The following is a 22,051-nucleotide window of genomic DNA, read 5'->3' as shown; positions in this document are numbered from 1 at the left end:
CACTGAGAGGAAAAAGAAAGCTTTAATTACTCCTAATGACCTTAACTCAATGACCTTAATTAATAGATCCTGATAGGTCCGTTAAGAACTGCATACAGGTTGTTGTGCCTGCTAACCTTCTCCCAAAGTGACAAATGCCTGCTGGGTTATCAGCATCACTGCCATTCTTAACCGGGTAAGATCTCTTAAAATAACGTGGGACATGGACTCGGTCAGAGGCTGCAGTGTTCTCACCTAATTATTATTAGAGTAGGTCACAAACAGGCAACAAAGGCAGCTGGAAAATGAGAACATATAAAGGCCAGGCTACATTTTATTTTGGTAGACCAGAGATGTCCACAAGCACCGGTTTTCTCCGCTTACACAGACGGTCTGCGCCGGCTACTCAATCCCAGAAAAAAATAAAAAACTTGCCTTTCAATGTTCAAGCGATTTATATCATCTTTGCTGCAAATCCAATTATTTCACCACGAAATTGTTTTCGATTCAGGTCTAGTTTGACCGGAAGCAACGCCATATTTGTTAATCGATTCTCGCGATCTGATTGGCTGAGATGGACCATGTGACCGTGCCGTAGCGTATGTAGTTATGTTACAGAGCCAGGCAGCGTACTACAGAGTGAGAAAGCCAAGCACACATACATCTGGAGGGAAATGTCATACATATTTTGCAAGTATTTTACAGGGAACTTGTGAGTAATTTATTAGCTGAGAATACACCAGAAGGCATGTAAATTTCAAATTTTTGGAGGGGGGCATGCCCCCCAGATCCCCCTAGCATAAGCATGCCTTTGGTTTTGCTGCCGCAAACTCCACGGCTGCCTACTACTTTTTTTTTTTTTTTTTGGTCGGCTACTTCAGATTTTCTGGTGAACCCTGGTAGACCCTGGAGTTACACTGTCCACTCCAGTGCCTTGAAGATAAGGCCTGGCAGATGGCACAACCTTCTGTTTGAGCATCAGGAATTCAGGGTTTATCATCTCCATGCTTCAGAGCTCATCCCTATAGCTGGATGAATTCATGATGTGCTGACTCAGACTTAATGTGACCTTAATATTAAAAGGTTCTCCCATGCACTCAACCGAATAGTGCTAAGGTCATGATAAGGCTTGGGTGTGTGGTAAGAGTTAAGCCTTTATGGGGTAAAGATGGAGTTGTAGGCAAAAGGTTATAAAGGACTTCGGTTTCATCATCGAATACATGTGGGAAAGTGGAGCTATACCCTTGACATTAGTGTTGGCAAGGGTTTGAGCGTTCTCATGTGCTGGGGGCACGGCAGCCTTTCATAACCTTGTAATTCGAAGAAATGCACAAAGAATTCAAATCTTTGCACCTCCACCATCCTTGGTAATGCACGATGTTCTGATTAAGTATTTGTTTTTGAAGTTTTACTTCTTATCCTCATACTATCTTAGCATTTGTACTTCTAAATGTCTCCTGGAATAGACCGCTGCCTTTCCACTGCACATGCAAGTCGAACAGCTGTGTCTGAGCGGCGTCCTTTCAACCTTTTCTCGAAGCAAAGGTCAGTTCAGGACTTGAGTCAATTCTTTGGTTTCAAAACAAACCCCCTTCTCCCAGTGCGCCCCTAAAATAGAAATGGGAATACAGCGTGCCTTGATTTCTTGGCAGCTGTTAACAGACGAAAGAGCAACTTGTGATGGTGTCCGTGGCACTCTGCATGACTGTATTTGTGCTGCCAAAATCTCATCTTTGCAGGCAGTCTTTTAATTGAAACACTTTTTTTTGCAGTCAAATGCGGTGTTTAACATGACTGTAACTGGGCACCAATGTTCAGATCATTTTTTATTTTTTTATTTTTTTTACCTCACTACACTGTGACATTCCTCTAAGGGAAAGCTGGATTCAAAGACACTGCAGTCGAAGCTTTTTCCATATTTAGACAGAGGTTTATGTTCCCCGCCAATGGATGGAAAAATGTGCTTCACTCTTTGTCAGAACAGAGTTGTCAGACTCGAGTGAAGATAATGGGTGTGGATAGCTAACCTTTTTAAGTCTATGGGTTTAAATACTGAAATCATTCTTTGAGTGTTTGTGAGGTTGCATCATGGGAAGAGGGAAAGAATTTAAATGACAGAAAGTGATATGCACCCTTTCGGTTTATCAGACGTAAGGACTTGAGAGAACACATGAGCTTAATTAGCGGGGGGTCCTGTGTTTTTTTTTTTTTCTGTGGATTCAATATTTGATTTAATGCTCTCTTTTGTTTTTTTTATCAAACACATTCAACTAAAAGAAAGTTTTGAGCCCATCAGTATCTAGTTAGCATCTGTTTAACTGAAAGTGCATTAATTTAATCTTTTCAGACACTTGGATCCCAAATTAGTCCAAATGATTTGTAATATTTATAGTGCAATACATGTGCTCATGAGAAGGAGGTCACGAAGGTGATCCATGGTTGCACCATATAAGCAATACTTCTGGCAGCTTTAGGCAAGTTATCATCCTAGCATAGCTGTAGCCTAGGGGTGGGCAATATGACAAAAATATCATACCACCGTACTTATTTTACAACACACAGCATGTATTACGATGGTGTAGTGGTTAGGACTGTCGCTTCACAGCAAGAAGGTTCTGGATTCGAGCCCAGTGGCCGATGGGGGCCTTTCTGTGTGGAGTTTGCATGTTCTCTCTGTGTCTGCATGGGTTTCCTCCATGGTGCTCCAGTTTCCCCCACAGTTCAAAGGCGTGCGTTTAGGTTAACATGGAGCAGTCATGGCCTGAGGTTGGGCTGAAGTGCCCTTGAGCAAGGCATCTAACCCCCAAGTGCTCCCCAGGTGCTGTAGCAGAGCTGCCCACTGCTCTGCGTATGCGTGTGTGCTCATTGCTCGCATGTGTGTGTTCACTGCTTCAGATGGGTTAAATGCAGAGGAGACATTTCACTGTGCTTAAGTGTACTTGAGTGTACGTGTGATAAATAAAGGCTTCTTGTCTTTGATATATAGTGTAGATTTGCTAACCAGGGCGGCACGGTGGTGTAGTGGCTAGCGCTGTCACCTCACAGCAAGAAGGTCCTGGGTTCGAGCCCCGTGGCCGGCGAGGGCCTTTCTGTGCGGAGTTTGCATGTTCTCCCCATGTCCGCGTGGGTTTCCTCCGGGTGCTCCGGTTTCCCCCACAGTCCAAAGACATGCAGGTTAGGTTAACTGGTGACTCTAAATTGACCGTAGGTGTGAATGTGAGTGTGAATGGTTGTCTGTGTCTATGTGTCAGCCCTGTGATGACCTGGCGACTTGTCCACGGTGTACCCCGCCTTTCGCCCGTAGTCAGCTGGGATAGGCTCCAGCTTGCCTGCGACCCTGTAGAAGGATAAAGCGACTAGAGGTAATGAGATGAGATGAGATTTGCTAACCAGCTGCCACCGAAACAGTAATGCTGCATTTAAAATAAAAAAACTTTAAACAGAAAAAGCTTGACTCCATAAATCCATTTCTCCAGTCTCACAATATACACTTCACAAGCTGTAAGTAAAATGTGTAGGCATATGCAGTCAAGATGGCCCAGCCCACCTCCGAATATTAAGGTTATGAGAGTTGTGCATACAACGAAGCCCCCATCCAACCTCTCCTGAGGACGCAGGCGGCTCAAGGACACTGCACCTTTAGAGTGTATTATAATCCTCGCTCACAGAAAAATGGTTACTCTCGAAAAAGTTTTAATACCTCCAACACTGCCTTCTGCCCAGCTCGAGGAGAGCGGCCTACAAAAGCGTTTTGATTTAATTACTGCAATCCATGTTGTCTAAGAGCGAGGGCACAGACAGATGCTGACTCCAGCATGTGAATTAGTCCTAGCTGGGCTTGTGCCATCTTCCTCGGTTGTCGTGACTCAGGATCCGTTTGTAGCCATCCCAATGATACGGCTCAATTCACATCCCAGACCCTCCCCGCCTTTCCCTTCATCTTCTTCCTAGTAACTTTAAGCAGCCAAAGCAGAACTGGACACACAATACACATAATGAGGACGACTAAGGTGACTGCTGCAACGTTGCCAAATTTAGTCTTGATCCTAACATTTGCTTTGTCATTTTAGATTGCCATGACCGAGGCGTTCTTCTTCGGCTTTTTGAGTTTCCTTAGAGACGCTAGCTTTGTGACAGCCTTGAAATAGTACCTGCATTGTCCTGAAACACCCCCACGCTGCCTAGCAATAGTCGTGACTGCAGCAGGTACAATTACCTCAGCATCTTGTAGGTGCCATATGCCCCCTGTGGTGTTAATTTGAGCTCGGACTGCAGCTCTTATGCCAGACTCACAGAATTGTCCAAAGAACATGTCATGTGCAGAGGCCTGCTAAGGTTCATACACAAGGATCTGAAACTGGAGACAGGCTACTCACACCAGTCCAGTGAAAATGATCTGGTTTGGAGAGCTCAGGGTTGCTGACAATCTTTTGAATCTCCCACTGATCCTACATCTTTAGTAACATACATGCCGACTTGGACCAAGAGTCTTGTTTTAATGTATCATTTATTTAAAAAGTGTTGAGATATGGGAATAACATGACATCATTTTTGGCTCCACGTTCGTATATTTACAGTAGATCGTTGGTGTAACCAGTTCAGTAACAAAATCTGCCTTTGATGTAAATTTAACTTGCGATGTATTTCACAAGACATCATTATTTTTACTCACAGCTCAGCCATAGCCAACACGAATGGCATTTTGACTGTAATTGGTTCTCATAAATGAGCAAAACCTAGTCTTTTTTTGTGTTACTGCTTTTTTCATCTCATTAGCTGGAATGTCAAGCTTGCTCTTTTGCTGGTTCTAGCAGTAAATCTGCCTCATAGAGGACACTGACAGGCCAAGACACACTGCCGCTTAGATGTGACAAGAATCAAGTCCTTGCAGATCATGAGTGGAATTATTCATTAATAACAGTTTTTGGCATATTCTTCTGATAGTATTGGCAGGTAATTATTAGCTTTAACCCATATCCTAATGATCTACCTTTAGCGTCAATGCATGCCATGCTGAATGGGATTTTGTGTGAATGACAAGCTAAGGTACGATTTTAAATATACAGGCATAAACCTAAACTCATTCGATTTGAAAGGTAACACTAAGGAAATTGCAAACTGCACATTTACCTTCTGGGAATTTTCCCAATATTTTTCCATGCTCCATGCATTAAAGGCTCATAGAAGGTTTGCTGCTTCCATTATTTTTTTTTCCCTTGCATGGGTTGCTGCTGCATTGCTGTGTCGTTAATCTAAAGGCATGGTGATATCTTTCTCATGACCTTTACACCCTTGAAGGTGTTTCAGAATTAATTTATGGCTCCAAAATAGTTATCTGTTGTTAGTATAGCAACAATGGTACATCATTGTAAAAGAAAAAAAAAATCAAACTTCTGGCTCTGAAGCATTGACATCACTACTCTGGGCAACAGATGGAAACTAGGGTCTCTAATCTTAATCCTCCTAGAGCTGCAAGCATCATCAGCTGTGGCTATAGTGTCCAAACAAACTTCCATATGGTGCTACAGCATATAGTATTTCTATTTCTGTTCCAATCTTTGAAAAAGGAAATGCATTCGAGTAGATCCTGGTGAGCTAAACAAATCTGGCTATGGATTTTCACTGAATCCAAGCACCAAGGTGAAAAAGGCATAAGTTGAAATTGATGCCACATCATCTTCACTGGGTTTGTGTCCAGACTTGAGTTATATCAGAGCATGCTGGGAATCGCTGCAGTGAACCTAATAAATTATATTCTACAGCAACCTACAAAACTCCTCTCTAAAAGTTTGTCCTGCAGACAGACTTTGTCAAAATCTTCTAGCAAAGTTAATTTTAAAAACTTTGTCTTTATTACTTTCCTAAATCATTTTAGTATCTTTTCTGTAATTTGATGAATTAAGTAGACTGTAATAAGGACTGTCATGTCCAAGACATGTGACAGGAAGGATGTAGTGACCGCACTTGTGTAGAGTAGAGAGGAGCTTAGAAATGGAGACCAGGGCTCGACATTAAGGACTGCCCGATTGCTCTGGGCAAGTGAAACATGCATTCGGGCAAGTGGGATATGACCCCAACATGCCCGACCGGGCAAGTTGGAATGAGCATATATATAAAAAACCCACCAAGGTAACACCACGCTGTGTCATGACAGACCAGCTGCACTGATTCAGTTACAGGTTGCCAGGTCTGTATAAAACACGCACAACCTACACCATCCATCCATTATCTGTAGCCGCTTATCCTGTCCTACAGGGTCGCAGGCAAGCTGGAGCCTATCCCAGCTGACTATGGGTGAGAGGCAGGGTACACCCTGGACAAGTCACCAGGTCATCGCAGGGCTAACACATAGACACAGACAACCATTCATGCTCACATTCACACCTAAGGTCAATTTAGAGCCACCAATTAGCCTAACCTGCATGCCTTTGGGGGAAACCGGAGCACCTGGAGGAAACCCACGCGGACATGGGGAGAACATGCAAACTCCACACAGAAAGGCTCGAACTAAGGTATTAGGCAGAGACCCGTCCACCCGTAAATTTGACGGGCAATTGCCGATTTCAACGGGCAAGTATACACACAGACGGATACTGAAACGGACGATAATGCCGAAAATTTTCGCACATGAATACTCCCACATGTCATCCGATAAATCCAGTTATGTTCCGCCCACACACGGACTGGCCATCGGGAGTAGCGGGAGTTTTCCCAGTGGGCTGGTGGTTCAGCGTGGGCCGGCGGAGAAGAAAAAAAAAAAAAAAACAGTTGCGCGCTGGCCTTTAATATGATAAGCAATGTTAACAGTTTCTTTAACAAACTGTTAACATTGCTTATTACAGTTGCGCGCTGGCCTTTAATATGATAAGCAATGTTAACAGTTTGTTAAAGAAACTGTTAACATTGCTTATCATATTAAAGGCCAGCGCGCAACTGTTTTTTTTTTTTTTTTTCTCCGCTGGCCCACACTGAACCACCGGCCCACTGGGAAAACTCCCGCTACTCCCGATGGCCAGTCCGTGTGTGGTTCCGCCATCATTTACAAATCGTAAGAAACACAGTTTAATACGAAAAATACTGAAAACTTGAAATGAAAAATCAGAATATTTCATCGTTTCCGCCATTTTGGCCCGCACTGAATCTTGTAACATGCGGACTGAATAAATCGCGAATTCTGATTGGTCGAAAATTGCCAAACACCCTGCGTTGTAGTTTCCTCTTTCTTGGCGGGAGAACCGCATTTTTTTTTGCTGACTCACTCTTCTGGATCAAGATGAATCCCAACAAACGCCCCAAATTGAATGTGACAAAAACTGATTCGTTTTTCCACAAAAAGACAGAAAAGGTATGTGTGATACATTGATTAACAAGGGGGGTTCATTGGGGTATGGTAAAATAGAATACTGTTGGTTTTTTTTTTTTATTAAATACTGTAACTAGATCAAAAGATTATATACAATTCATTGTTGTTTATTTTCTTTTCACTTTTGTTACCAAATCAAACACCATACATACATCTGATACATTCAGGAGTGAAACTGAAAAAAATACAAAGTAAAAATATGCAATATTTCTGATCAAAAATTACACGCCATTTCACCCTGAAAATGTCCTAGAATGCAGGAAATGAAGTCTAAATTTCAAAAATTTTCTGGGGGGGCATGCCCCCAGACCCCCCTAGAGGGACTTCGCGCCTGCGGCGCTCGTCTTCGCACCTGCGGCGCTTATCAGGATTATATAAAATATTATTTTTGACTGGTAAATTTCTTTTTCTGCCTAATACCCTAGCTCGAACCCAGGACCTTCTTGCTGTGAGGCGACAGTGCTAACCACTACACCACCCCACAACCTACAAACTAAACAATAATTTTAAACTCAAACATTAGCCTGTCATGACGCAGTGCAGGTTTTTTTTTTTTTAAAGCCAAGAGGTGGATGATATAACCAAAAAAACCAAAAACCAATATATAAATATTCTCAAGCACAGTACTGTTCAAAAGTCTTGGCACCCTATTGTTTTCTTCATACAAACTTTGTTATAGATTTCTATTTTATGATTTCTACATTATCGAGTAATGAACCTACAGTCTGAGAGAGTTCTACACAAGCACACTGAACTTTACAACAGCTGCATGCATGAGAAATGGAAATAAATTGACTAAGGCAGGAAAAACTATTTTGGATAAAATTGTTATTGTCCTTTACAAGTAAAAGTAACCAATAACCAAACTTCAACTCAGTGTGTGATCTTCATTTTATGTTGCAATTCACAATTATTTTATGGTTTTCCTAAAAAAAAAAAGGAGTATTTGCAAAATAGGGGGGCAAGTGATAATATTGGGGGACAAGTGGAAATTAACCCCCTCTTGCCCCCAGGGCAAGTGGGTTTAAAAGTTATTGTCAAGCCCTGGAGACTGGAATAAAACTAAGCCAATTTGGATCAATTCCAGTTCTTGGCTAAGGTTGGTTCTGATTTTCTACTTGGAAAAACCACTGCCTTGTAGCTGATCAGTGTTTTAGCAGTGATTATTAGTCTTATTGGGTGGTGTTCGATTATGGTAATTTGGGAAATTAAAACCCATGAAGGAGGAAGTCATCACTACTTCCTTTGCTTAGCAGCATAGCTTATGTTTTTTTCCCCATCTAGTTCCCTCAAACGAATTGGCAGAATATCAAACATCTTTTTTCTAAGAACTGAATCCAGTTCACCATGATCCCATTACTGTCCTGGTGTGTTTAAGGGCACTAGGACTCGACCATTTTCCATCTTAACTCCACCACCTGCTGGGCTCAGATGTCACAATGTTTTGTTAATGAAAATGTTTTGTTAGGAAATGTACTACTTTGTAACTGTTTGACAAAGTCCATATTAGGTCCAATACTAGACACATTTGAAAGTCCTAGTTTGATTTTAGAGAAGGGAATTTAAAGAATTACTGGTTTGCAGAGGCTGAATAGCCTGCAGCTATGCAGTGGAGTCTTTTATCAATCATACTTCAACTTGTGACAGAGAAGAGGATGGCTATTCCACTGTACATTGCTGCCCCAGATCCTCCTTTAACTGTCCTACTTCTATCTGTCTGCAGTTAATTTCGGCTTCCTGCAAGACGGTCATAGAAAACTTTTTCAGAAACTGCCCAAGGAGAGCACATTTCATCAGTGTTTAAAGCAGGTAATGGGATGTACCATCTATTTGAGGGTTCATCCAACAAAATTAAATTAGTCAGTATTGCCTGTGACACAGGATAATATCTCCATCCAGTTCTCATGAATAAACTGCCCAGTTGAACTGGGTATTGCAGACCAGCCATTGGTAAAGCAGTCTGTGTGGGAATCCATTTATTAGTCATGCAAGGCTTTGTCTGGGAGTAAGCTGAAGGGTTATGTGGTTGTGGGTGGTGTATGAGTCTGTCTGTGTTTGATAGACTGAGGGAAGGCTGGGAGAAGCACTCAGTCTTGACCCATCTGCATTTGGCATCAGCAGTGTTTAATGCCTGGCCCGTCACAAGCAGCTTGTGTAAGCCAGTCATAAGACCAAGGATAACAGCTATATATAACGTACCTTAGATAGCTGCATGCTGAGAGGGAAAAGGACGCCCAGATAAGAGCCTATTAACTTTTGGGTGAAGGAGAAGAATGAATAGTTCACACATTTAGTCACTTGGTGACAAGAATCCCCAAACCACAGATCTACTTAGGACTTTTATTACACAAATGCTGTGTGTAAACATTCAGTATGCTAGCACTGATGGCGACATGGTGGTGTAGTGGTTAGCACTGTTGCCTCACAGCAAGAAGGTTCTGAGTTCAAGCCCAGTGGCTGACGGGCCTTTCTGTGTGGAGTTTGCATGTTCTCCCTGTGTCTGCGTGGGTTTCCTCCGGGTGCTCCGGTTTCCCCCACAGTCCAAAGACATGCAATTAGGTTAACATAGGACGGCCTTGGGCTGAAGTGCCCAAGAGTGGCGGCGCGCACGTACGCAGCGGCTTTGCTCTCCTATGATGAACTAAATTTTGTTGTACATTTGTGCAGTGACAATAAAGGCATTCTGTTCTATTCTACATAGCTGGTAGGTCTTTCATACGGACAATATAAAAAGCATAATCACATTGGAAACAAGACAAAACTATCGGGAATATCAAGTTTTACCTCAGGTATGCTCATCTCATCTCATTATCTCTAGCCGCTTATCCTGTTCTACAGGGTTGCAGGCAAGCTGGAGCCTATCCCAGCTGACTACGGGCGAAAGGCGGGGTACACCCTGGACAAGTCGCCAGGTCATCACAGGGCTGACACATAGACACAGACAACCATTCACACTCACATTCACACCTACGGTCAATTTAGAGTCACCAGTTAACCTAACCTGCATGTCTTTGGACTGTGGGGGAAACCGGAGCACCCGGAGGAAACCCACGCGGACACGGGGAGAACATGCAAACTCCGCACAGAAAGGCCCTTGCCGGCCACGGGGCTCGAACCCGGACCTTCTTGCTGTGAGGCGACAGCGCTAACCACTACACCACCATGCCGCCCCTCAGGTATGCTTCTAAATAAATTGGAAAAGTCTCCGTTTGAGTAAAATTAGGCTACAGTGTATTTAACTTTAGCATTTCAATTAGATCGCTAACTAAACTGCCACTGGTTGTGCTATATTTATAAACACCAACATTTTATTACAAATTCTGGATTCTAAAATAAAAAACAGGAAATACCAAAATCATGGGCCGTACACGTTGAAGCTTCACACAAGCATGGTTAAAATGCATATTCTGGACCAATTTTGGTTTTTTTTTATATGAAAGTATGTCCCTTTACACACTCATCCAGAAAGGTAATTTTGCACAAGGCCATCTGTCTACAACAGAAAAAAATAAAATAACAAAACGCGTCTGGAAAAATCCCAAGGGAGTCTGGAGCCAGAATTGTGATGTTACCTGCGGAAGCGCCAGCAGGCTGCGCGAGCTTTGCACGGTTTCAGTGCACAGCCTGTGTAGACCAAGCGCTCCCATTTCTCTCTCATTGTCCGGTCTTTTGGAAAACGATGAGTACTAATCCCATCAAGATTGGTGGTGCTACACCCTCCTACGATACATCTGTTAACCATTTTAATAATTACGCGATAACGTTGAATAAATTTGCAGAAAACCACCAGGTCGTTTTCTCATAAACAAACCAGCGCTGACGTAGGATTCAGAAGGAGGCATCCTGCACGCGACGTCACGAAAATCAATGTTTGTCGGGAAATCCAAATGCCAAATTTTTTCAGAGGCGGACCAATTCACCTCAAATGGCTTGATTTCAACTGAATTTTTCTGGTATTGCGCAAGGTAAAAAAATTGCACAAAATGTGACAGATATTTGACCAAAGTTTAATATAAAATAGGAGAATTACATTGATTTTGCTCCTGAATTTACCCGTGATATGCACTTTAACGTCACTTCATTTATGTGTGGCATGTGTACATGTGGGTACACACTACATTTGCTGCCAGATACCAAGCTAACTTATAAATCATTCATAACTGCGAATGTTTGCAGGCTGTTTGAGCTGTAAAAAAGATATACATGTTTGTTGTTGTTGTTTAGGTTGGGCAATGCGGAATAGGAGAACACAATTACCCGATAATCGTGTAAGCTAGTTAGCTAGCAAGCTAGTCAGTCACCTGACAGTCTAAAAGTTTGTTTTGTTCCATGCCTTCTCTCAGCTTTTCTGTATTAATTCAGGAAAGTTCAGATTCCTGGTATTGTCCAATGGCGGTACAGTGACCTTAGCTACATACCAGCTGGCCCTCTGCGTTCCCCTTCAGTGGCCTGACCTTGTATGGCTGGTCAGGAGCAGTAGGAGCAGAACTCACTGGTTAGACTTTGCTGCACATGGCTGTATCTAAGGGGCAATAAAGCAGTCATGAGTGTGAAGGTGCTCGGGAGTGTGTGTTTTTTTGTGTTTTTTTTTGGTCCTTATCTTGATGCCCTTTGATTAGGACTTGCTTAATGTACACACTTAAAACAGAAGCCCTCACCTCCTCATTGTAAACGTTGGTGATAAACCACACAGATGCATTCATTGTTTTTGCTTTTCCGATAAGTCAAGATTTAAAGGTCATCATTATTTTCTTTATAGAAAAGTACAGCTAGGCTACAAGAACAAGGTGAAAAAAAATTATATACAAGCCTGTTTTCCCCCCATCATCTAATTATGAAGGTTCAGTCTGTTCACCAAGGCTTGTAGGTTATGTTCATAATTATATGAATTATGCACCTGTATTATATGAATTGTAATGAACTAAAATGTGGTCTGTATGAACACATTTGGGTTACTGCAGTAACGGATGGCTGGTTTAGTTTGATATTGTCGTGTATCAGTAATGGGCAAAATGGGAAGGAATCCAGAGTGACCACAAATAAGGTCAGTGTTGGTATTTGAGTCACACCTCAGTAGCCAACTCTGCCATGACCAGATCCAGGTCTTCAACATTAAGTGCTGATGTGCTTTATATATTCAGCATGTCCACGCATGCAGCAGTGGATGCACAAATATGTGTGTTGCTATGTGTGTGCTGGCCCAGTGAGTGACCTTAACCCTCCAGCACCAAGGAGGTTTTTATTGATTGATATCCAGGCTCTCCATAACATAGAGAGAAGGAAGGAGACAGAGGGGAAGAGGTGGAAATCGGATGGAAGGAAGGACCAAAAAAGGTCAAAAAAAAAAAAAGGTGTGGATACGTGAGACGCCAAGCATATGTTGAGATTGATTAGCTGCGGTCGCTTGGCCACTCCTGAGAGCTGGGGTTGGGGTGAGCTGTAGGAGGAGGAGAAGAGCGAGATGACTCAGGGGCACGTGAGGAGGATGTGAGGAGAGTGCTAAAAAGAGCAGTAGCAGCAGGGTATCTGTGTGTGCATGAAGCCTCTGGATAAAGGATGAACACCTGCATCAGTGCAGCAAATGCTCACACCAGTTTACCCAACCACAGCTTCCATAGCACTTCCCATTCTCATATGTACTAGGATAGCAGGCCCATATCTCTAGATATTAATTACTGTCACCCAAGCCATAAATCTGGAGATGCTATAATGGCATAACTGCATTTTGAAATATCATTAGCCACCTCAGCTCATTGCACTGGTGTCTGGATCAATCAGAGTGACACTCAGTAGCACTCACAGCTGGCAGATTATGATAAGACTTTAAATTCCTGGTATAAGGCTTAGCGTTTATTCATTCATTCATTCATTCATTATCTCTAGCCGCTTTATCCTTCTACAGGGTCGCAGGCAAGCTGGAGCCTATCCCAGCTGACTATGGGCGAAAGGCGGGGTACACCCTGGACAAGTCGCCAGTTCATCACAGGGCTGACACATAGACACAGACAACCATTCACACTCACATTCACACCTACGGTCAATTTAGAGTCACCAGTTAACCTAACCTGCATGTCTTTGGACTGTGGGGGAAACCGGAGCACCCGGAGGAAACCCACGCGGACACGGGGAGAACATGCAAACTCCACACAGAAAGGCCCTTGCCGGCCCCGGGGCTCGAACCCAGGACCTTCTTGCTGTGAGGCGACAGCGCTAACCACTACACCACCGTGCCGCCGGCTTAGCGTTTAATCATTACCAAATAATGCCTCACCAAAGTTGCTAATAACTTAATAATATATGTGATTCTACATTGCTGATTACATTTTCGAGAAAATAACTGGACACTAAAAAAGCTCCGAAGTTGTATCCACTAGACCAGACCTTGGTTAGTCAATCGGATGGAAATAGATTGGCGCCGTAGTCCGCTTTGTGAAAAAGAGATGGGTGTGTGTAGTGGAAGAACTCATCAAGAATGCATTTGAGTGGCTGTGTAGAATATTCATGCTTTCACCTCAGTGGAAGTAAAGTGGGACTAGGTTTACTGCATCAGTATGGACAACAGCAAAGGCTTGACTTATTAAAGTGAGAACCATACACATCAAGAGGAGCCATGTGGGTTTTTTTTTTTGTCCCACCCCCTTGGGATTTAAAGCACTTCCCTTCTCACAGTACTTAGTCTCTCATGTGCAAACACATAGTCTCTTAGTTGTGTACACACACCCTGTTTGTTTTCTGCATTTCCCTGTCCCATACGTGGTGTCATTTTCCGATTGAAATGCCGCACACACACCTAATTCCAGTTGTAATTTTCGATTCATTATCGGTAATGAAGTTTTGCTGATGGGGCAGGCTGACTCCTATGATTCATTGTGCTCGTGATACCTAAAGCATATCCATTGCTCAAGGCAAAACGATAAAGTTGCCTGACCACAGGGCTGCTTATTGATCCCCCAAGAAGGAAGTATATTATTAGATGTGGTCTTTAGAGGAAGCATCTCTTAGATGTTAACCTATCAGCCTATAACTTTACTGTTTCTCTCTCTCTCTTTTTTAGTATGGGGAAGAGGAGGTGTGCTCAGACCGCCTGGACACTGATTTCCCTGACTTCGACCTCTCTCAGCTGGACACCAGCGACTTTGACTCAGTGAACTGCCTCAGCGAGCTGCACTGGTGCAATGACCACTCAGACAACTCCCCCGCCTCCATACAGTACAGTGCAGGAGACGCCGAGCTCTTCGAGGTCAGACCCCACATTCTGCAATCCTTGGGCCAACAATCTCCAGCTGTAGTCTAATCTTAGCACATTACGTAGCTATTCCCACCAGAAGGATCCTAAAAGAGCTCAATTGGGTTTAACGGGGCTGATACGACAACCAAATCCAGTGGTTTTGCAAGTCATGGCAGTTTGTCTAGTCTAGAATGTAACGCTGGAAGTCCGCTCCAAAAGCGTGTTTGTTTGTGTCAACAATGATTGATCATAGAGCGTCGTCGTATCTAATGCTAATTCACTCTTCGCATCATGCAATTCTGGACTGTGATTGATTTTTAGACACTGAGCACTGATCTATTTTAGGTGCCAGGGAAGCCATTGATCATTACATCAAGTGCAATTAACCTTCAGGTGGGACCAAATTCTGTACGATAGCTCAACTTCCTCGAGCCCTACACATTATGAGAGTATGTTTACATGGGACAAGTGTAGAGATTAAAAAGTGGTAAATGTACACACACAAGTTTCACTGAAAGAGGATTTTTCTTCTAGGGCTTATTAGGCACGGGGTCCACCTAAGCCTTGGATCGATCTTTGCACAGTAATCAGATAGCTGTACTGTCCCCAGAGTAGACTGTGCAGATGGACCAGTGTCTGACCCTTCAGTTAGAGGTCATCACATGTCTTATTTCACCTCCCAACTCCCCCACCCCACCTCTCTCTCTCTCTCTCTCTCTCTCTCTTTCTGTCTCTTGCCTCCCTACAGACAGAAGAGGAGAATGCGGCGCTGCTCGCCGCTCTCACAGACAGCCTGGATGGCATTGTGGAGGACGGGGTGGGGGGGCTGTCCGTGTTCCCCTCTCTGGGTGAAGACCCTGAGGAGGAGGAAGAGGAGGAGGAGGAGGAGGAAGACGAGCTCCTTTTGGAAAGTGAGGCTGTCCAAGGCTCGCTGAGCCCAGAGACAGAAGACCCGTCTCTAGTAAGAACCCTTCCTTCCTGTTTAAGGTGGATTTGGATGGGCCTCTGACTACCCCACAGCATGGGTATGATAGGCAAAACAGGTCTGAATTTTTCTCATTTTGGGCTTTTCAATTTCTCTTTAGCAACCACACTAATAAGAATCCTTTTCACAGGCGGGGAGTTGGAGCGCAACACAAGCTACACTTTAGAATTTAGGCTCTTTTTTTTTTCCCTAATTGTTTCTCTCCTCCTCTGTCCCTCTGTCTTTTTCTTCCATGACCTCCTTTTTGTGCTTGTTCAGTCCCATTCTGCAGTTTTCACACTTGTTTATGAGAGGTTCTACAGATCTATGATGGAAAAAAAAAACTACAGAAGAAAAAAAAAGATGTTTTTCTTTCTCCTGCTCCCTGTAGCCTATTATTGCCTGTATGTTTGCTTAGAGTGCATTAAGAAACTAGCTTTCTGGACACATTTTATTTTATTCCATTGATGCTTTTGAATCAGCATGATGCTACACTCTGATGAGCAACTTGAACACGTTTCTTTTCAGTGTATTAAATGAATTCTGGGTTACATGTTGTACATCTGTTAGAGGCTAGCTATCTTTCTTAATGCAAAAAAAAAAAAAACATGCACACATCCAAATTTAGGCCATATTAAAGGGCTAAAAAGATAATGTTTTTGAAAGTTACAAAGGTCTTATTGTTATCTCAGTGAAAGCAGCTAACTGAATGCCTGGTACCTTTGCTTTTATTTGGGTTTGAATGAAAATGGGCTAAATTACGGAACAGAAATTGGAGTAAACAACTTTAAGCAAAAGATGCTTAGGGGAAAAGTGGCTTGTTCTTAAACAGTTATTCCATGAAATCAAGCCGTACATGAGCTGATTGCCGAGAAGGCACTTAGCGCCGAGTAAGCTATAAGCCATGTACGACGAGATTGAGTGGAATAACTGTTTTATTATATCCACATTCACTGGATTTGGAGAAACAGAGCATTCTTATTTTTATTTTTTGCAAACTCGATAAATTAAAACTTTATACAAAATGTCCGACAAAACCATTTCCGCTTAGAATGTAAACAAACCGGCGGCACGGTGGTGTAGTGGTTAGCGCTGTCGCCTCACAGCAAGAAGGTCCGGGTTCGAGCCCCGTGGCCGGCGAGGGCCTTTCTGTGCGGAGTTTGCATGTTCTTCCCGTGTCCGCGTGGGTTTCCTCCGGGTGCTCCGGTTTCCCCCACAGTCCAAAGACATGCAGGTTAGGTTAACTGGTGACTCTAAATTGACCGTAGGTGTGAATGTGAGTGTGAATGGTTGTCTGTGTCTATGTGTCAGCCCTGTGATGACCTGGCGACTTGTCCGCCTTTCGCCCGTAGTCAGCTGGGATAGGCTCCAGCTTGCCTGCGACCCTGTAGAACAGGATAAAGCGGCTAGAGATGATTAGAATGAGATGTAAACAAACCGGCGAAATGACAGTAGCAATTTGTGAAAAATGCTATAATAATTCCTGAAAAAGAAAAAAAGATACGTTCTTACCATCAAATACTTTTATTCCATATTTTGTTGCCTTTTTTTGTATTTTTGGGGGGTTTGTTTTCGAGTAGAGTTTTCATTTCGTCCTCGGTTGGTTCAGCAACGCGTTCCACCATTTTGTTTTTCTCTACTCACGGTATATGAGCTGATAGCCTAGTAGTAGAGTAACCAATCAGAGCGCACGGTTGCTCATATCCAGTGAATGTGGATAGAAATATATACATAAAGCACATTGCAATAGAACAACATATTGAAAATAATCCTTCCAGCATTATGGCTTTGTCTGACTTTTTTGAAGAAATGTAAAAGTTTTGCCACCTAGAACATACACTGAAATGTTATTCAAGACTGTCAGAATACATGTATGAATTTTAATGAACTAACCTTCCATATATGACACTTAACATAGAAGGATTAAGATGAATACATGGAAGTAGAATTGACCTTCGCATTTTAATATGATTGTTAAACGATACTTACAACCGTGAACAGAAGTAAAAATAGACACTGTTCAGAATGTACACTGTATAGTTGTTCTTACAGTGTAATTTGTGGCCGAAATGGTGAAGGATTATTTCTATCTATATCATAAAGATGCAAAAAGCAAACCCAGCTCTCCCCTAACATTATGGTCTAGACAGGTGTATTTCTATCTGGTCAGACTTCTAGCTAATGGAGGCTTCTTCCTGCTTCTTGTGCCTCCTCAGACAGCTTTATAGCTTATTATGTCTGGGCAGCTGTCTAATTCCAGAAAGTTTTAGAGCACCCTCTGGTGGCTCGTGCTGTCAGTGTGCTTCAGCCAGCTCAATGAGGCCCGTCTGTGTAGGAAACAAGGGCCACATTGAAGACCTCTGGGCACCATGGGGAGGGAGGGAGCCAAGCACATGTTTTCATGGAGTAGATGGTCCTGGTGTGCCAGTGGTGTTTTGTATAGTGCAATGGAAGCAGTCGGTACCCCTTCACTTCCTTCAGTAGACTCTGAAAACCTGCCAAACTAACACACTACCTCAAGCTTAGAGAGATTTTCCCTGCTGGTTTCATCATTGACGCACATCCCAGATCCCAGGTTACTCCCTCAGAAAGCAGAAGAAACAGTCTTTCATCTCTCTCTCTCTCTCTCTCACATGTTTTTCTCCCTTGGCTCTTGCACCAGGGCATCTCGGGGGGGGGGGGGATTGGTGCCACGAGCAGATTTGTCAGCTATTCATTCTTATGCAGTGTTGTGTTTTAGTGATGAAACAAAGTCCTCCAACACAGCAGCGATGCCCAGTATAGCTTGAAATTAGCATTGCTGTTTGACATTTCGCTGTCTCTATGCTACCTGCATTCTGATATTGTGTTTGTGATTCTTTGGCAGGAATCAAAGCAGTGAACGTTTCATGTGATGTGTTGCATGGACAGATAGAGTGGCATGCCTGCTAATTAGTTGTCCCTCTCTCTCTCTCTCTCTCTCTCTCTCTCTCTTGCTCTTTCTCTTCTTTCCTGTCTACAGCTGAAAAAGCTCCTGCTGTCCCCCCCAAATGTGCCTGTGGGTCTGGACTCAAACAGATTGAACAGTGTGCTTAGTAAGGCTCAGCAACTCAAGTGTACCCGTCCTCTTCTGAAGGTCAGCTGAGCATCTTTGCGGCAAAAAAACACAAACCTAACGCACATGAAACAAAATTGTGTCTGGGAATGCTAGCATCAGCAGAGCCACTATGCATTAAGCAGCACTGTCTGTGCTGTAATGGCATATTCCTGCCATCACACGAATGCTTGACTGGCTTGCGCCTGTGTGTGAAGAGAATGAAATAAACTGGTGTTGCTTGGAATTAGCAAGTCACGTTGTGTTGCATGTCTGTGCTTTGATGTGTTGTAGCTCTGCCAAGGAGAGTGCAGAATTAGCGCTGACTGTGGCCATCTGTCATAGAAAAGCCATGGCTACTGGAGGGTTAAAGGGCAGCCCTGCTTCAAACTAAGACCTTACATAAAGCCTGATTCACCATCTAGCTTCTCAGAGCATGTTTCCAACTTTAGCCTATAATCACAGAGTATGAGGGAGATGAAGAAAAAGTCTGAGAAAATAAATTGTTTGGAAGAATGAAAGATCGGTTTTTTACTGACGTGCAGAGTTTATGTTGGGTTGTGTTCTTTATATGCCTTAAAAGCTTAAAACCTCCACCCTGAAGCACAGTAGATATCTTCTTATTGAGATATGTGCAATGTACTTAGTCATGCTAGTGCTAATTTGTTGGCTGGTGGTGTATTTTCATTACTGCTGCCAGAAGCTAGCAGTTGTGTGCCATGCTGACGTCACAGAGGGAGATTGCCAGTGCAGTCTCCGAGCTTGCTACTCGGTAATGTTAGGAAGTTATACCATGAGTTGGCCTAGTGGTTAGCGTGTCCACTTCTTGACCAGGAGATCATGAGTTCTACTTGCGGTTGGGTCATACCAAAGACCATCATAAAAATGGTACCTACTGCCATCTGGCGAGGCATGCCGCAATATAGATGTGAGTAGGGAGTCAAACTCTTGCAGTTACTCAAATGCCCCTTTTCCACCAAAGCAGTTCCAGGGCTGGTTCGGGGCCAGTGCTTAGTTTGGAACCGGGTTTTCTGTTTCCATCGACAAAGAACTGGCTCTGGGGCCAGAAAAAAACGGTTCCAGGCTAGCACCAACTCTCTGCTGGGCCAGAGGAAAGAACCGCTTACGTCAGCGGGGGGGGCAGAGTTGTTAAGACCAACAACAATAACAAGACCGCGAAAGATCGCCATTTTTAAGCGACGAGAAGCAGAAGCTGTAGAAACGCGAAGTCATCCATTATTATTGTTGTTGTTGTTGTTGTTGCTGCTGCTTCTTCTGTGTTGTTTTTGCTTCGATATTCGCGCCAAGGTTTATGCAAACGTAGCGACGTAACTGACGTATACAGCGTCGTAATGACGTGGCTTCCCTTAGCACCGCGAGCTATGGAAAAGCATACTGGTTCTCAGCTGGCTCGCAAGTTGAACGAGTTGTGAACCAGCACCAGCACTGGCTCCGAACCAGCCCTGGAACTGATTTGGTGGAAAAGGGGTAAAAGACTAGCCCCCACTGTAGCCCTAGCTGTATAGGCAAGAGGCTGAGGGCTATGGAAACGGAGATCGGCGCCGCACCCATGCGCCTCAAAGAGCTGGTTAGTACTGGGACAGGAGACTGCCTGGGAAGACCAGATCCTGCGTGGAAGGGACTTTGACTTGACTTGACTGCCATCTGGCGAGGCATGCCGCAATATAAATGTGAGTAGGGAGTCAAACTCTTGCAGTTACTCGAAGACTAGCCCCCCCACTGTAACCCTAGTTATGTAATAGGCGAGAGGCCGAGGGCTACTGAAATGGAGATTGGCGCCACCCAATGTGCCTTGTGGCATGGGAAGGGCTTTGTTTTTTTTTTTAATGTTAGCAAATCTAATCTCTCATTCCTTGGGTTTCTTTACAGAGGGACAGAGCATGCACAGTGGAGAGGAAGCCACAAGCGTTCAGGCCTGTGGGTCATCTCTGCACTGAGCTGCACCGCCACCTCACCCAGGAGGCAAACACCGAGGACACACCTACAGCTGATACCGAGGAGGAGGAAGATGAGGACAGTGACTCGGAGGATGAGGACAGAGAGGATGAAGAGGAAGAGGAGTCTTCATCCAGCAGTGAGGTGGAGAGCACCATGTGCACTGCGCCTCTTGAACCTCAGTTCCCGTCAGAGAAAGAGCGTCACTCTGTGGTGGAGCTCATCCGCTACATGCACACGTACTGTGTCCCATCACGTAAGCAGGCCAACTGGGACCGCAAGGAGCGTGAACATGTAATACGCAAGACCAAGCCCGAGAACCCTGCAATCTCTCGTATTGCTACCCCCAGTTGTCCTAAACCTGCCACCCAACCCACCATGCTCTCCAGCAGCAGCAGCACCAATAAAGGATCGAAGCCCAAGATTCCTTTTGTACGGCGCCGAGAAACTAAAGCGCACTCCCTGCTTAAGGAGCTGCTGGAGGCTGTCGCTTCCTTTGATGTGAGCAAGCCGTACAGACTGCACAGCCCCCCGTATAGCTACAGCAGGACCACCGCAGCCCGACCCAAAGCTGAGCACAAAGACACAAGTGTCATTGAAGGCTCTCAGGTGGCTGCCAAGCGGCCAAAATGCCCTGAAATAGACGAGGGCTCGTTTTCGGTGCGACGCTCTCGCCGCTTAGCCTCCTTCCCAAGCCGATTTGCAAAAAGACCACGTTCGAGTGGCCACTCCAGTGAGGAGGAGAGCTCAATACACCACCCTGCCATGGATTCCCCGGCTGAAGACAGCATTGAGAAAGCAGACTCCCAGAAGAACCCTGAAACCCCAAACCTCTGCTGTAATGACGGTAAGAGAGAAAGACTAGGTCAGGAACTTTGACAGCCAGCTAACTGAATAATAACTGAGGACTGAGGATGTCTTTCTGTTCTGTTTCTCTGATTGCAGATAAGCGTGCCTACCTTTGTCTGACGCTGACTCCTAAATCCACAGGGTGTGTATTCTCCTAACTCTGGTGTAGAATTGGAACTGGCCCAAGCCGAAAGGCTTTTGAAAGTTTCTGGACGCCTCCCAAGTGACGTCTGGGAGACACATTGTGATGCTACACCTTTAATGTCCAATAGTGTCTTTCTAGACTCGGAGCCAGTTTGTTTTGCTAATTATAGATTGTTACTGTGATCCGAAGTGACACAGATCGTTCAGAAATGCTTGGCACTTTTGTTTTAATTGGCAGTTCAGACTTGCTCATGCTGTTCTCCTTGTTATAAAGTCTTCAAGCCATTGATCGTTCCCTCTCTCTTTGTCATGATCAGAGATCCAAGCAGGCCCTTTGAGCAGACTCTCTGCATGGAACTGTGCGGCACGGCAGGTAATGTCACGCTCTCGAACCACCGTGTAAATTCCAACCCATGCCATGGGAAGCCATGTACTCCCAGGATTAGCTATGTGCTTGGGAAGGTAGTCGACTGAATGAAAAATGAAGCGGAGTCT

General features: G+C 44.1%; 1 protein-coding gene across 1 annotated transcript in view; it reads left to right on the top strand.

The window, feature by feature from the left end:
- ppargc1b (peroxisome proliferator-activated receptor gamma, coactivator 1 beta) overlaps positions 1-22,051 on the top strand; it is an 86,237-nt gene that overhangs the window by 52,974 nt on the left and 11,212 nt on the right. Inside the window, exons 2-7 of the mRNA XM_060928042.1 lie at positions 14,397-14,582; positions 15,319-15,531; positions 18,536-18,649; positions 20,498-21,410; positions 21,509-21,554; positions 21,874-21,929. Coding sequence (XP_060784025.1) covers positions 14,397-14,582; positions 15,319-15,531; positions 18,536-18,649; positions 20,498-21,410; positions 21,509-21,554; positions 21,874-21,929 — 1,528 coding nt within the window. The remainder of the gene's footprint in view (positions 1-14,396; positions 14,583-15,318; positions 15,532-18,535; positions 18,650-20,497; positions 21,411-21,508; positions 21,555-21,873; positions 21,930-22,051) is intronic.

The sequence above is a fragment of the Neoarius graeffei genome, chromosome 8 (genome assembly GCF_027579695.1).
Source record: "Neoarius graeffei isolate fNeoGra1 chromosome 8, fNeoGra1.pri, whole genome shotgun sequence".
Classification (NCBI taxonomy): domain Eukaryota; kingdom Metazoa; phylum Chordata; class Actinopteri; order Siluriformes; family Ariidae; genus Neoarius; species Neoarius graeffei.
Note: the sequence above shows the minus strand (reverse complement) of the source record. Positions and strands in the feature narration are given on the sequence as shown.